At 42.2% G+C, this 17,065-nt stretch overlaps 1 protein-coding gene across 2 annotated transcripts in view; it reads right to left on the reverse strand.

Annotated features, from left to right (window-relative positions):
* Nucleotides 1-17,065, reverse strand: part of SYN2 (synapsin II) — a 466,588-nt gene that overhangs the window by 153,547 nt on the left and 295,976 nt on the right. For both annotated transcript variants that reach the window (XM_054033948.1, XM_054033949.1), the window contains one exon: nt 2,547-2,636. In XM_054033948.1, the coding sequence (XP_053889923.1) occupies nt 2,547-2,636 (90 nt within the window). The remainder of the gene's footprint in view (nt 1-2,546; nt 2,637-17,065) is intronic.

Raw genomic sequence — 17,065 nt, forward strand, 5'->3', positions numbered from 1 at the left:
ATAGAGGAGGTATCTGAGCCTCTAGCTATTATCTTTGGAAAATCATGGGAGACGGGAAAAGGGCAAATATAGTGCCCATCTATAAAAAGGGAAATAAAAACAACCCAGGAAACTACAGACCAGTTAGTTTAACTTCTGTGCCAGGGAAGATAATGGAGCAAGTAATTAAGGAAATCATCTGCAAACACTTGGAAGGTGGTAAGGTGATAGGGAACAGCCAGCATGGATTTGTGAAGAACAAATCATGTCAAACCAATCTGATAGCTTTCTTTGATAGGATAACGAGCCTTGTGGATAAGGGTGAAGCTGTGGATGTGGTATACCTAGACTTTAGTAAGGCATTTGATACAGTCTTGCATGATATTCTTATCGATAAACTAGGCAAATACAATTTAGATGGGGCTACTATAAGGTGGGTGCATAACTGGCTGGATAACCGTACTCAGAGAGTTGTTATTAATGGTTCCCAATCCTGCTGGAAAGGCATAACGAGTGGGGTACCGCAGGGGTCTGTTTTGGGACCGGCGCTGTTCAATATCTTCATCAACGACTTAGATATTGGCATAGAAAGTACGCTTATTAAGTTTGCGGATGATACCAAACTGGGAGGGATTGCAACTGCTTTGGAGGACAGGGTCATAATTCAAAATGATCTGGACAAATTGGAGAAATGGGCTGAGGTAAACAGGATGAAGTTTAACAAAGACAAATGCAAAGTGCTCCACCTAGGAAGGAAAAATCAGTTTCACACATACAGAATGGGAAGAGATTGTCTAGGAAGGAGTACGGCAGAAAGGGATCTAGGGGTTATAGTGGACCACAAGCTAAATATGAGTCAACAGTGTGATGCTGTTGCGAAAAAAGCAAACATGATTCTGGGATGTATTAACAGGTGTGTTGTGAGCAAGACACGAGAAGTCATTCTTCCGCTCTACTCTGCTCTGGTTAGGCCTCAGCTGGAGTATTGTGTCCAGTTCTGGGCACCGCATTTCAAGAAAGATGTGGAGAAATTGGAGAGGGTCCAGAGAAGAGCAACAAGAATGATTAAAGGTCTTGAGAACATGACCTATGAAGGAAGGCTGAAAGAATTGGGTTTGTTTAGTTTGGAAAAGAGAAGACTGAGAGGGGACATGATAGCAGTTTTCAGGTATTTAAAAGGGTGTCATAAGGAGGAGGGAGAAAACTTGTTCACCTTAGCCTCTAAGGATAGAACCAGAAGCAATGGGTTTAAACTGCAGCAAGGGAGGTCTAGGTTGGACATTAGGAAAAAGTTCCTAACTGTCAGGGTGGTTAAACACTGGAATAAATTGCCTAGGGAGGTTGTGGAATCTCCATCTCTGGAGATATTTAAGAGTAGGTTAGATAAATGTCTATCAGGGATGGTCTAGACAGTATTTGGTCCTGCCATGCGGGCAGGGGACTGGACTCGATGACCTCTCGAGGTCCCTTCCAGTCCTAAAATCTATGAATCTATGAATCTATTAAACTCAGCATAGCAGTGCTGTATGCCAAACAAAGACACCTGAGTGACAAAGGCGGGAGTGGAACTGAGTTCTTAGGAAGCTGAATGGAAAGAGGTCTCAGAGGGAATCCCAACGTATATGTGGGTCTTCATATGGAGGCAGAAAGCATCTGCTCCCCTCCCTCATAAAAGGGAGGGAGTGAAACTCACCTGCTCCTGCTGCCAGCTGACTGTGAACTGAGCTGCCTGCAGAGCTACCCCAAAATTCCTGGTGAGTTATCAAGAGAACTCCCAATGTTACCTAGCAACCATGCACTAGGGATTATGACATTTGTCCTCCTTAATGTGGTTGCTTAGCTATTGAGACTACTGAGTTGGGATTAGGGGGCCTCAGCAGCTTGTTTAACCGATAGGAAGCTGGCTTTAGGATCAGCTGGTGCCATGTGTGGCTGACTAGAAACCTTCAACCCCCAGAAATTCACGGATTAAGAGAAGTAGTAGCCCTTACTTGGCAATTCCTCAAAGACGATGCTCGAGGAAGCAGCCACATTGGGCCTCTGAAAGACCCCAGATCCATTGGAGAATTGCATCAAGAGGTATGAAGTATGTGGGGGCCCTGGGTGAGGTGTGAGCATTTGTTGAGTGAGCAGAAAATCCGGGAATTGTGAACAGCATCAGCTCAGGTGCAGGAAGATAAGAGTTACTGAAACAACCCTGATTTTAGATGGGTTTGCGGTTCCATGCAAATGTTTCACACGGCCTTACTCACCACCGATAAGATAATAAGTATTCTGGGATGCATCACACAGGACTAGACTGGCAACACTTCCATGAAATATTCCCTGCACTTTAGCAATTTATATTCTTTCGTTTGTTAGAACCAGTTTGCTTATCTCAAAGCTGAAGGCAATAATCTTTCAATTATCACAAAGATGCTTTCAAGAGGTTACCCAGTATTATGCCACTGGACATTTCCAAAAGGACATTTGAAAAAAATAGACAGTGAATGAATGAATCATGGGTGATTATAGCTCCAGTTCTATCCATACAGTAATTGGCTTTTAATGTTACTATTTGCACCTACCATTTCCTTGTGATTTGGGTAGAATGTTTGTTCAATTAGGGGGAACTTCTCCACACCCAGAGTTTTGGAGATGGATACCAGCTGGGCAAACTATAAAAGAAAACAAAGAAAATAACAATGCTGAAGGACAAAAACCAAATTCTGCTGATATGACCTCCAAATTGTCATTCTGCATCTTAATTTTTACTTTTCAAAAACTCAAGATCAAACACATATATGTATGTTATGTTCCTTTAAATTCAGCCAGATTGTGGTTCTTTCTATATTCTAATGAAGTGCATATATAACAGCTAATCATTCCATAGCATATATACAGATAACATACATTAGGCTAATGGCTTTAGATATCTTATACTTGATGTATCTTAAGTGTATTTTGTGATAACATAATTATATAAGAAATGTTACATTTCTGTAGCACCTTCCATCTCAAAATCTTGAAGTAGTTCACAATTATCAATTAAGCCTCTCAGAACCTTTGTGAAGTTAACAGGTCATTTTGAAAGAAGGGGAAACAGAGAGAGGCGCTAAGTGATTTCCCAAGATTACACAGCAAGTCAATAGGAGAGCAAAGAATAACATTTTAATTTCCTAGCTCCGTGTCCTGTGTCTTGATCACAAGACCATCCTTTCAATATCTTTAGTCAAGAAAGATCCCAATTATTTAACAGAATATGTGTTATGTGCGATGTATGCAGCAGTTTACCCAACACAGAAATGCAGTCACCTCTTGTGTGGATTGCAGTAACTGACAGTGCAAAGCAACACTATTCAGTAGTTTAGGACAGATAATGAAGAGGAATTCCATATTAAATATACACAACTCAGAAATATCTGTGGGCTGTATTATAACAGTTTAAAAATCAAAATCACTTGACATTACAGCTAAACAATTAAGGTTTCTAGGGAGCAAGAAGAGTTTGGCAGTCAGAAGACCCACTATTGTTTCAAGCCTCCAAAGCTTTTAGCATGTAGATGCCTGTGATGTATTTAATTGTTAATATGCCAGCCTCAGACAAACAAATTAGCACAACAGAATGAATAGCACACTTCGCTGGTAAAAAAAAAAAAAAAGTGAACAACAACAAAACTCTGTACCATAGTGTAGTTGGATCAAATACCTTCTCTGTTAAAGCAGTTTAGCGCTCGGGGCATACTGAAAACTGTAGAAGGGAAATAAGGCTGATGAAAGCTTTGTGTTGGATTTACAGCTGGCACAGAGGATTTGATTAATTTAATGGTGTTTATTTAGCTCTTGTTTTTCATAAACACGTTTAACTTTGTAAGACCCATGGAAAATGCCTTAACATTGAGTAGTTTTCATCAAAAGATGAATAAAAGCTAACTAGTGGGATGTATGCAGCGTTGCTGTAGCTGTGTCAGTCCCAGGATATTAGAAAGATAAGGTGTTTGAGGTAATATCTTTTATTGGACCGTCTTCTGTTGGTGAGAGAGACAAGCTTTCGAGCTACACAGATGTGAAGAAGAGCTGTGTGTGAGCTCGAAAGCTTGTCTCTCTCACCAACAGAAGTTGGTTCAGTAAAAGATATCTCATGCACCTTGTCAAACTAGTTGAATAGCATATAATATACAGTTATAACCAAGGGAAAGGAAATGTTATGCAGAATACCAAAATAGAGAGGCTTACGGGTAGGATTCCTGACAGTTTATTATTTACCCCCGTCTCAGATTAAAGAACGTTGGAGCCTCAAACACTAAGAATATTGGGGACTTCCCACCTTCCTGAAAGCACCCCTGCCCCATACATAGCCCACCCTACATAGATCCCAGAATGTCCTTCTCTCCCCCCCAACATCCACACCCTCAAGTGCCCCTCCCACCCCATTCCACAGACATACCCCTGAATACCCCTCCCACTCCACATATATCCCAACAATCTGCCACCACCCTCCATTTACGCTGACAGCCCCCAACATCTTAGATCCACTGACCACAGCCCCCCAACCTCACTCTCCCAACATTCCCCACTGGCTTCCAACCCCGCAGACTCCAAATCACTCCCCACTCACTCCATAGCCCACCAACAAGTCGCCCCCAGGACAAGAGGGGTGGCCAGGCCAAATAGGAGTGTATGGCATTGCAACCTGGAGCAAGGAGGGGTCGCAGCACCATTCAATTTTGGTTTTGTTTTTTCCCCCAGTGGTTCGGGGGGCCCTGTACAAGTGCACTGTACAAGTGCACTGAGGGCTAATTGGTTAATCTGGACCTGATTTATTCCTATTCCAATCACAAAACTCTGGAAGCGCCTGAATTTGAAATCACAAACAAATTCTACCTATTAAGCACATAACTCTTGCCATGCTACCTGCTACTTCAGAATATACAGAAAACATGGTGCCCCATATTAACAACCATTTATTTAAACAAATTTGTTTAAATAAAACCTTCTCAATAAGACATGATCTGTTTGTTGTATTTCACTATGGTGATTAGCAAACAGTCAAAAGATCAAATATCTAAAGAAAATGGAGAATCTGCACCATGTTTTAAGTAATTAAATATAATTAGAATTCAAGATGAAAGCGAGGAGTGAATTTAGAGACTAATAAGTCTGATGTTATAATGCTCCATACTCAACATTGAAACAAAGTGCAGTACAGAAAACATTTCTTCTCAGCAAGAGCAATGTTGGTCTAAGTCTCTACATCAAACCAAATAAGGACTAAAAACAGGATACAGGAGAGAGAGATGCCTAAACCAAACTCTCAGATCTATCTCTAAGTATTGTCTTACTTCCATTTCTCTTTGCAAAACCTTCCATCTCAAATTATATCATACTTTTGTTTCAGAATACCCCTGATGTTATGTGATTACATTTTGTTAAGTATTTTAAAGGTAAGAAAACCTGGGGAAGAGGAGCTAGATATTGTGCATAAATTATAGTCATAAAACTTTTTTTAAATTGGCAATGTAACAACTGCATTGTACAATGGCAATGTAACAATTTTTAGATATATGTAATTAAAAAAAAATTGTACCATTCAAGGACCTATTCAAACTCAAACAAAATAAGATCTGAGGATGTTCACAATCCAAATCCAGAGGTGCATTCAAAGTTTATAAACAGACCCTATCTTTGGGTTGTATGGGGGTTTTTTTTGGCTCCAAACCTGCAAAAACACAAGGAATATGCTTAACTGCAAGCATTGGCGTAGTCCCTGTGGTTTCAAAGACACAGACTCATATTGGCGACAGGGCAGATGTGCACAATACAGTTGGCAACTCCAGAAGGCATTGTGACTCAAGGAAGAACAGTGCCCCCTGGAGAATCCTGCTGCGCATAGGCAGTGTGGCTCTTGAGCCACAGTTTAAAATGGTGCAGCACATGTTCCCACATTGGCTCTATCTCTCCCTGTCTGTTATGAGTAGACTAGGATTTAAAAGTGTGCTGTCAAATCATGGTAGCTAGTTTGATTTCACTAACACCTTCTAAAAATGTAGTCTAACGAGGCCTACTCACACTTCTAAATCATAGGCAAGATAAGGAAGGCTACCCTACTGTATTAGGCTAACGTCCATCCCTGTGCAAGGGCAACATGGTTGTTTAGCGCATTCTTAATTGTCTAGTCTACTGTTAAATGTCTTCAGTGACAGGACTTACATGACATGCAAGACATAAGTAGACAGAAGTTATTTAAATAGAAAATTAAGTTAAGTATTATATATGGATGCCAAAAACACTGGGGTATTTTAACCATTATCTTTTTAAAAAATAAATCCATAGGGCTTCACACTTCACCAGGAGAATTTTCAACTTCTTAGAAAAGAAAGAAGTTCAAGTTCTTTTGGTTCTAATTTTAGTTAGTTGAGTTTCCTCTTCATTTTTAAAGACTGTGTCTTTGTCCTTTTCAGCTGTGACAGGGATGAGAAAGATTCACAATTAAATATATTTATGGCTTTCAAGGTTTTTCTTAAAAAAATTCTTGTGGCTTTATAACATTTTTTGTAATGTCTCTTTCATCTTTGCCTATAGATTTTTCTCTCTGAGAGAGAGAGCAGTGGATGTCCAGCTGCACTATTTCTACAACAATGCATCACACAGATAATAGGAAGCACTTAGCCAGAGAGCTCTTTGATTTAATATAAAAGGCTCATGGGTTTTTGTTACAAAGCGAATGGGACACTGTAAATTTGACTGCAAATACTGTACTATAGGCAGACGGCTAACAGTTATAGAATTTCTGTTACCATCACAATTAAAGGGTTGGATAATGACCTTGCTTACTATTTGCATTCTATTAGAGTGTACTTAATTATAGGTATGTACCAGTGAAAGGCTAAAAGTAATGCTAAAGCTGCAGTGTGGGGTGGGTTTTTTTGGAGGGGGGGGGAGGAGGTAATTTAACTATGAAGTGAGTTACTCCAGACTGGCTATCTCTTATGATTAGAAGTGTATAATCCTAGCATCTTGATGGAACTATACACCTCTACCTCGATATAACGCTGTCCTCGGGAGCCAAAAAAATCTTACCGTGTTATAGGTGAAACCGCATTATATCGAACTTGCTTTGATCTGCCGGAGTGCGCAGTCCCCCTCCCCCCCCCCCGGAGCACTGCTTTACCGCGTTATATCAGAATTTGTGTTATATCGGGTCGCGTTATATTGGGGTAGAGGTGTATATTATTGTGTACTTCAAAGTTAAATTTCTTTCTGCGTTCTTCTAGTGTGTATATGTACCATAGTTCTCTGCAGGAAAGAATCAGAACTCCTGAACTGTGCACCATCAATCCTATAATTCTAACAACTAGCAGAGATTTTCCTTTATCTCAGTTGATAGAGGCCTGTACTTTTTGAGCAGGAGGACCTAAGTTTTGCCCCTACTGCTGCTTTGAGATTCCAGCTGCTCACAGAATACAGCATAGTGACAACCATGAACTCCTAGGTGGCAACAGATATAAAGATAGGTACTCTTTGTTTGCTCTTCTCCACTCCTCTGAGTGAGTTCTTGAAGATAATTGTTAACAGTTCCAAGATTGCTTCAGCTAGTTCCTGAAGTACCCTAAGATGAACTTCATGAGGCCCTGCATTCATATAACTTATCTAAATATTCTTTAACCTGTTCTTACTCTATTTTGACTTGCTTTCCTCACCCTTGTTAATATTGTGTTGAGTACCTGGTCAGTGTTAACCCTTTTAGCAGAGACTAAGCCAAAAGTAGTCATTAAACATCCCCAGCCTTCTTGATGTAATCAGCTATTAACCCTCTTTCCCCATTAAATAGAAGACCTGCACTTACCTTTGTCTTTCTCTTGCTCATAACATATTTAAAGAACCTCTTCTTATTACCCTTGATGTCTCTTGCTAGGTGTACCTCATTTTGTACCTTAGCCTTTCTGATTTTGTCCCTACATGCTTGTGCTCTTCTTTTGTACTCCTCCTTAGTAATTCGTCCATGTTTCTACTTTTTCTAAGTCATCAACGATCTCCTGATGGAGCCATACTGGAATCTTAACATTCTTCCTCTCTTTCCTTCTCATTGGGATAGTTTTCAGGTGGGCCTTTAAATATTAACTCCATGAGAAAGTGCCAGCTCTCCTGAACTCCTCTTTCCCTTAGATTTTCCTCCCACGGGACCTTACCTACCAATTCTCTGAGTTTGTTGAAGTCTGCTTTTTTGAAGTCCATTGTCCTTATTTGCTGCTCTCACTTCTGCTTTTCCTTAGAATCATGAAATGTATAATTTCATGATCACTTTCACCCAAATTGCCTTCCACCTTCAGATTCACTACCAATTCCTCCCTTTTGGTCAGAATCAAGTCTAAAATGGCTGTGCCCCGGAAATGTCCTCCACTTTCAGAAACAAAAAGTTGCTCCTAATACATTCCAAAAACTTATTGGAAATTTTGTGTTTTGCCATATTACTTTCTCAACAGATGCGTGGGTAGTTCAAGTCCCCCCTTACTACCAGATCTTGAGTTTTGGATATGCCAAATACTTCATGCACCTCCTCTTTATGATTTGGTGGTCTATAGTAGACCTTTACCATGATGTCACCCCTATTTTCTACCCCATGTATCTTCACCAAGAGACTTTCAACTGGTCTGCCTCCCACCCTCTTCTGACTTCAGAACAAGTATATATATTCCCGATATATAATACACCTCCTTTTCCCTTTTTATCCTGCCTGTCCTTCCTGAACAAGCTATACCCCTCTGTACCAATATTTATCCCTCCAAATCTCTGTGACAACAATTAAGTAACAATTTACTAATTTAATGTACTAATACTTCCAGTTCTTCCTGTTTATTCTCTATATTCCTTGCATTTATGTAGACATGTAAGATGTTGAGCAGATTTAGGGACAGGCCCTATGGCCTTTTCAAAGGGAAGGAAGGTACAATCCACACATTATGTAGGGGGATCTCTGTGATGTGATTTATCATGGGAGGTGGCTTTACTTAGGCTGAGACCTTTTCAGTAAGGGTATGTCTACACTACGGGATTAATCCGAATTTATATAATTCGGATTTGAAAAACAGGTTGTATAAAGTCGAAATGAATGCGGCCACACTAAGCACATTAATTCGGTGGTGTGCGTCCAAATACCGGGGCTAGCGTCGATTTCTGCACCGTTGCACTGTGGGTAGCTATCCCATAGCTATCCCATAGTTCCCGCAGTCTCCCGCGCCCATTGGGATTGTGGGTTAAGATCCCAGTGCCTGATGGGACAAAAAACATCGTTGCAGGTGGTTCTGGGTACAGCCTCACCTCCTCCCTCCCTCCCTCCCTGCATGAAAGCAACGGACGGCAGACAACCATTTTCGTGCCTTTTTTCCTGGGTGGGTGAACACTGCAGACTCCATACCACGGCAAGCATGGAGCCCGCTGAGCTCAAGACAGCAGTCATGAACATTGTAAACACCTCGCGCGTTCTCGTGGAGTTTATGCTCAGCCAGGACCAGAAAAACGAGGCGAGGAGGCAGCGGCGGCGGCAGCGCAGCGACAAGCATGATGAGGACATTGACATGGACATGGACACGGACACGGATACAGAATTCTGTGAAACCACGGGCCCCGGTGCTTTGGAGAGCATGTTGTTAATGGGGCAGATTCTATCCATGGAACGCCGATTCTGGGCAAGGGAAACAAGCACAGACTGGTGGGACCGCATAGTGTTGCAGGTCTGGGACGATTCCCAGTGGCTGCGGAACTTTCGCATGCGTAAGGGCACTTTCATGGAACTTTGTGACTTGCTGTCCCCTGCCCTGAAACGACAGAATACCAAGATGAGAGCAGCCCTCACAGTTGAGAAGCGCGTGGCGATAGCCCTGTGGAAGCTTGCAACGCCAGACAGCTACCGGTCAGTCGGGAATCAATTTGGAGTGGGCAAATCTACTGTGGGGGCTGCTGTGATGCAAGTAGCCAAAGCAATCACTCAGGTGCTGCTACGAAAGTTAGTGACTCTGGGAAATGTGCAGGCTATAGTGGATGGTTTTGCTGCAATGGGATTCCCTAACTGTGGTGGGGCGATAGACGGAACCCATATCCCTATCTTGGCACCGGAGCACCAAGCCACCGAGTACATAAACCGCAAGGGGTACTTTTCAATGGTGCTGCAAGCACTTGTGGATCACAAGGGACGTTTCACCAACATCAACGCGGGCTGGGCGGGAAGGGTTCATGACGCTCACGTCTTCAGGAACACTACTCTGTTTAAACGGCTGCAGCAAGGGACTTACTTTCCGGACCAGAAAATAACCGTTGGGGATGTTGAAATGCCAATAGTTATTCTTGGGGACCCAGCCTACCCCTTAATGCCATGGCTTATGAAGCCGTACACAGGCAGCCTGGACAGGAGTCAGGAGCTGTTTAACTACAGGCTAAGCAAGAGCAGAATGGTGGTAGAATGTGCATTTGGCCGTTTAAAAGGTCGCTGGCGATCATTATTGACTCGCTCTGACCTCAGCCAAAGAAATCTCCCCATTGTTATTTCTGCTTGCTGTGTGCTTCACAATCTCTGTGAAAGTAAGGGGGAGACCTTTATGGCGGGGTGGGAGGCTGAGGCAAATCGCCTGGCTGCTGATTACGCGCAGCCAGACACCAGGGCGATTAGAAGAGCACACCAGGAAGCGCTGTGCATCAGAGAAGCTTTAAAAACCAGTTTCATGACTGGCCAGGCTACAGTGTGAAATATCTGTTTGTTTCTCCTTCATGAAAACCCGCCCCCTTTATTGACTGATTTTCTGTAAGGAACCCACCCTCCCCCTTCCCCCAGCTTTCTTTCAAACCAAATAAAGTCACTATCATTTAAAAATCATTTATTCTTTATTAATAGATTAGAAAAAGAGGGAGGGAACCCGGGTGGTATTTGGGAGGAGGATTGCTGGGAAGGAAAAAGCCACAAAGAAAAGGTTAAAAAAATGACAGCCTTTTGCTTGGGCTGTCTACTGGGGTGGAATGGGAAGGTGTACGGAGCCTCCCCCCCCGCATTCTTACACGTCTGGGTGAGGAGGATACAGAACACGGGGAGGGGGGAGGGTGGAACAGGGGCTGAAGCGGCAGTCTGTTTTCCAGCAGCCGTTCCTGAAGCTCCACCAGACGCCGGAGCACGTCTGTTTGCTCACGCAGCAGCCCCAGCGTTGCATCCTGCCTCCTCTGGTCTTCCTGCCGCCACCTCTCATCTCGAGCGTCTCTCCTGTCCTCACGTTGGTCCCTCCTGTCCTCACGTTGGTCCCTCCTGTCCTCACGTTCACTGGCTTCTTTCCTATACTTTGAAACTGTTTCCTTCTACTCATTCAGATGAGCTCTGTCACTGCGGCTGGATTCCATAATTTCAGAAAACATCTCGTCTCGCGTTCTCTTCTTACGACGCCTTATCTGTGATAACCTTCGGGATGGAGGAGGGAGGCTTGAGGAATTTGCAGCTGCTGTAGGGAGGGGAAAAAAGAGAGAATTGTTTAAAAAGCTACATTTTGCAGAACAATGCTTATACTCTTTCACGGTGACCAACACTATTCACATTACATAGCACATGTGATTTCTGTGCAAGGTCGCATTTTGCCTCTTAATGCTGAGTGCCTGTGGCTTTGCTGCTAGAGATCACAGGTCTGGGCAACAGAATTCGGCTTGCATGCGGCCATGGTAAGCCATTGTCTTACAGCTTCTGCGCCCTCCTTTCCCACATACCAAGCATAGCCTGTAGAGTGCTGCGGTTTTTCTGTTAACATTCAGCAGCACCAGAAAACAAACTAACCACCCCCCCCTCCCGCCATGAATTCTCTGGGATGATCACGGTACCCCTCCCCCCACCGCGTGGCTGGTAACAGGGAAGATCCCTGCTAGCCAAACGCGAAAAACTCAGGGCCAATTTCCCATCTGCGCTTGGCTAACTGCAGGGAAGGATTTATTTTCCGCCACAGGCAAACAGCCCAGTAGGAACGGCCACCTCTGTCCCCTTAATTAAGTTCCCGTATTTCAACCAGGTTACCAGGAGTGATATCACTCTCCTGAGGATTACACAACAAGATAAAGAACGGATGTTGCTTGAATGCCAGCAAACACCGGGACCATACGCTGCCAGGCAATGATACCAGATTACTTGCTGCAAGCATGGCGTGGTCAAGTGTCCTACCATGGAGGAGGGAATAAGGATGCACTGCCCAGAAACCTTCTGGCAAGGCTTTCGGAGTACCTCCAGGAGAGCTTCATGGAGATGTCCCTGGAGGATTTCCGCTCCATCCCCAGACACATTAACAGACTTTTCCAGTAGCTGAACTGACCGCGAATGCAAAGTCAGACAAAGTAATCATTAAAAACCGTTTGCTTTTAAAACAAGTTTTATATTTTAAAAGGTAAACTCACCTGAGGTCCCTTCCATGGGGTCAGAGTCTTGGGTACTGGCTTGGGAGGCTTGGGAGGGTACTTCAGTCAGGGTGAGAAAAAGATCCTGGCTGTTGGGGAGAACGGAGTGCTGTGTGCTCTCTGCAAGCTCATCCTCATCCTCCTCCTCCTCCTCTCCCCCATCGGCAGAATCCTCAGGCGTCGCTGATGAGACTATCCCCGACCCAGAATCCACGATCACAGGTGGGGTAGTGGTGGCAGCCCCCCCTAGAATTGCATGCAGCTCGGCGTAGAAGCGGCATGTCCGCGGCTCTGACCCAGAGCGACCGTTTGCCTCCTTTGTTTTTTGATAGGCTTGTCTGAGCTCCTTGACTTTCACGCGGCACTGCTCAGAGTCCCTATTGTGGCCTCTCTCCATCATGCCCTTGGAGATTTTTTCAAAAGTTTTTGCATTTCGTCTTTTAGAACGAAGTTCTGCAAGCACTGAATCCTCTCCCCATACAGCGATCAGATCCAGTACCTCCCTCACGGTCCATGCTGGTGCTCTTTTTCGATTATCAGCCTGCATGGTTACCTGTGCTGATGAGCTATCTGTGGTCATCTGTGCTCTCCACGCTGGGCAAACAGGAAATGAAATTCAAATGTTCGCGGGGCTTTTCCTGTCTACCTGGCCAGTGCATCCGAGTTTACATTGCTGTCCAGAGCGGTCACAATGATGCACTGTGGGATAGCTCCCGGAGGCCAATACCATCGAATTGCGGCCACACTATCCCTAATTCGAAATGTTAAAATCGATTTTGGCGCTACTCCGCTCGTCGGGGTGGAGTACAGAAATCGATTTAAAGGGCCCTTTACATCGAAATAAATAGCGTCGTTGTGTGGACGGTTGCAGGGTAAATTCGAATTAAAGCTGATAAATCCGAATTAAAGTCGTAGTGTAGACCAGGCCTAAGTGTGGATTCTGTTATTTGTATTGTTTATTCTTTCAATTTCTGTTGTGTTTAGCATGTGTTATTCTTGTTATGCTCTGCATGATACTGGCTCTCGATTGTGATCAGCCTACGTTACTCCTGTTATGTTTTAGTCAACATACTTTTCCAAAGGCCAAGTCTGCACACTGTTGATTTGTTATCTGATACAGAATGCAAGGACAGAGGGAGAAGGCAATTTCTTTCCATGCTACAGTTTACACAGTGTTGGCTGTATCTTACATATTTATTTTAATCATTATTTCTGGCATGATAGACAGCTTGATAAAAGGAAACAAATTTTCAAAGTTAATGCAAACTTTGACATAACATCTTAAGAATTAAACAGTGCTTCCCAAATCAGTTTGGCTGCATTAAGGACCTATAAAAAAGATTTGAAGCTGACAGAAGAACTTGATGTCCATCCAATATTTCCCACTGTTACAGTGCCAGGCCAAAGACAACACAATGTGATTATCAATGGGAAGACAAACCTTTTATGGATCCTGAAGCATGGTTAGAGTGAGAGTATTCTATACCTTAGATAGCTGACATGGTATCTGTCACATCAGAGTGACACAAATGAATAATCACAGAGAACACTTGAATTTCTCTAGGAAACAAAGAAACACTTTTAATGAGTAACTGTGGAGCTCTCTCTAGCTTACATTTTACCAGGGTTGCTTCCATGGGAACCAGATATTTCCAGAGCAGTTAGAAACCATCAGTTGAAGATGACAAGAGCAGGTAGAGAATCAGAGTCAAAGAAAAAAAAATTCTTCCTCTTGGCTTGGAATGCCAAGGTAAGGAGGCATCTGACAAAGGGAAACACTTGGACAGGTGAAAGTCAGTGAGCAAACATGTAAATAAGGAAAGTGGGATTAAAGGAAGACTAGGAATGAAAGAAAATAAGACGAGTTATAATCCAGTGCACATGGTTTGAGAGGAAATTCACATCCTGATTCTGCAAACTGCTCCATGCAGCCATATTCCTGCACTACTGTGGAGCCCCTTTTTAGTCAGTGGAAGCAGGAGTTTGCCTGTATGAAGCTATTTCTAGGCTCAGGGCCTAACTTTGTACTTATACACTTAAGACTGAGATGTTCAAATATAAGAGGGAATTGCTCATTTACACCCATCTAAAGATATAATTATACAATGTTTATTTATTGCCACTTACTTAAAATGCACATGATGCCCATGTCTAGGTACATGTACAAGGAATAAAATTGAGCCAATAAAATCTATTGTCTCAACTATATCTATATATATAAAAACACTTCAATGAGGGACTTACTGCACAGATTATTTTTTAATATTGAATTTGCAAATGCAAGCGAAGTCAAAGTCTGTCCTTAACTTGCAGGCGTCTGAAACCAACAGGCAATGTCGGTTTAGTACCTACAGCACATTGTAAACTGCAACACTATCCTAGGGTATAATAGATAAAAGCAACAAGTGAATGCCAATCATAGCTTTACAGTTCCAGGCTTTTATAGTTGTATGTCTCAGCCTTAGCATTATTTGAATTCAGTGATTTTTTTGTTTTGTTATTTTGCAGGAACTAATAATTTTAGTTTATAAAATAATTTATTATAATTTTAATAAAAGTTTGCATAAGTTTTCTGCCATTGGAATTGTTGAATACAACGGAAGCTGCAGATGGATGTCAGAGTTCCCACTGTTGTTCCACAGTGCAGAGAAGAGTGAGGCAGAGACTCACAACTACTTGCTACAAAAATCAACACATGACAGGAAAAGACTGAGGCTCTAATCTGCATTGAATGATTCTTATGATATTCAATGGTTTCATAGACTCCAACAAGTGACCAAGAAAACTAGGGACATAGTGTGCTGCCTCCAGCTTCAAGAGACAGTAATCATGACATAAATAATACTTTATGACAATAATATTATGTTTCAAGTCTATCGAGCCAAAGAACCTAAATCCTCTGTCAAACAAAGGAAACAAAAGAGCGATCCACTTCAGCACTAAAGTAAAATTAATTGCTGACAGCAGCTGCATTTTCACAGTTTTAAGATCCCAAATGTTTTCAGTGAGCCTCAAATGATACTAAATATTTCAGGGATATGAAATTGGTTGTAAAGGAGGATCACAATATCCAAACCAGTGTTATTTCCACTTTTGTTGCAACAGTAGGTTCAACTAGAACTATCAAAGTAACCAAAAGCAAAGAGAAAAATACTGTTATATTGAATATAACAATGCTCCTGGTTATCTATTTAAACTAATATTTAGGAGTGAAATCCTACCAAAATCAAGGTCTGGACTCACTAGTTAATATTGTTTTAAGCAACGAAACCTAATGATTTTTCACCTTCATATTGTTGAACTGTCTCTCTGGACAACTTTACACTAGGAAACACTGAAGCTGACAGTCAAGAATCTATAATGCAAAAGGAAAAATAGCATACAATGGCCCCAGAAGTGAACTGGCAAAACATACACCAAAATCTGGGAGCAAATACAGTGGAACCTGTTTATAGATAAGCAAAACTGCAGGAAAGTCTCAAATTTCTTCAGCACTTTTCATTCCTCTTATAGCGTCAATTCCTTAAGTCCTTGCCTAGCCAAAACCTGAGAGAAAAAGAGAGACACATGCCACAAAGAAAAAATAACAATTTAGCCTAGAGGAAGGTGTGCACAACGGGCAGCCAAGAGACCATGTACAGTTCACAAGCTCATTACTGACACCAATGCCTCATATCCCTACCTTAGGAGGCAGGCAAATATCTTTCACCCATTTTACAAATAAAATAACTTCAGAAGTTGCACAAGGTCACTTCAGGCTATACTGGAAATAGAATCTAGCTTTCTAATATTCCAGACCTAAGCAGTCTCACCCATTTTTCCACACTGCCTGTGAGAATGGACAGAATGTGCCAAATCTATTTGCTTGGCCATGTCTTCTGTAACCACTGCTCTAACCACTAGACAATACTTCTCCCAGGGTCAAACACAGAACCCAGAAATCCTGATACCCAACATTCTGCTCTATTGCACAAGAAGTCTACCAGTTACTCTTTAGATCAAGCAGAAGGAGTCCTGGATTCAGACCTGGATTATGGATCTGAAAGGTCCTAGAATTAAAATTAGCATGTGATGATGCTGTACATAAAGACTGTATCATATTACAAACACATAAGAGGGAAGATTTAAAGATGAAAGGTAACTTTAATTCTGGTATTTCCTAATTTTTGTTGCTTGATTTTATAATCTTAACTTGTTTTTAACATCTTTTTCGTATGTGATTGTAATATAGCATGCAGGTGCATTACTAGTGAACTACAGATCCTTTCATCCGTAGGTCACTGGTATATGCTTAAGCCCAGCCTAGCATGGATTCAAAACTGTTCCCATCTAAATGATGTTTCGTAACCTTCTATACAAGATGAGTTTGGTAGGTTTTATTTTGAGGCTCCTACAACACAAACCAACCACCATGCTTTTCCCTAACTGGTAGACGGTACAGAGAGGCCAAAAACTGCACTGGCCCTAGAACCTGAAATATATCTTTTATCCCCTAGAGAAAGTTCCCCTGAGATTAGGGTTCAGACATACTGACAGGATATCATGTTTGGGAAATTTGTCTTGCTGCTGCCCTGTAGATAAAGAGAGGACTGCATTCCATAGGGCTGTAAACGTAACACCTTTCACCAGCACTAAATCCGCGCAGCTCTTTTTAAAGAACAAATGTATTGTTCTATGCAAATTAACACATTATGAT

This window comes from Malaclemys terrapin, chromosome 7 (assembly GCF_027887155.1).
Source record: "Malaclemys terrapin pileata isolate rMalTer1 chromosome 7, rMalTer1.hap1, whole genome shotgun sequence".
Taxonomy (NCBI): domain Eukaryota; kingdom Metazoa; phylum Chordata; order Testudines; family Emydidae; genus Malaclemys; species Malaclemys terrapin.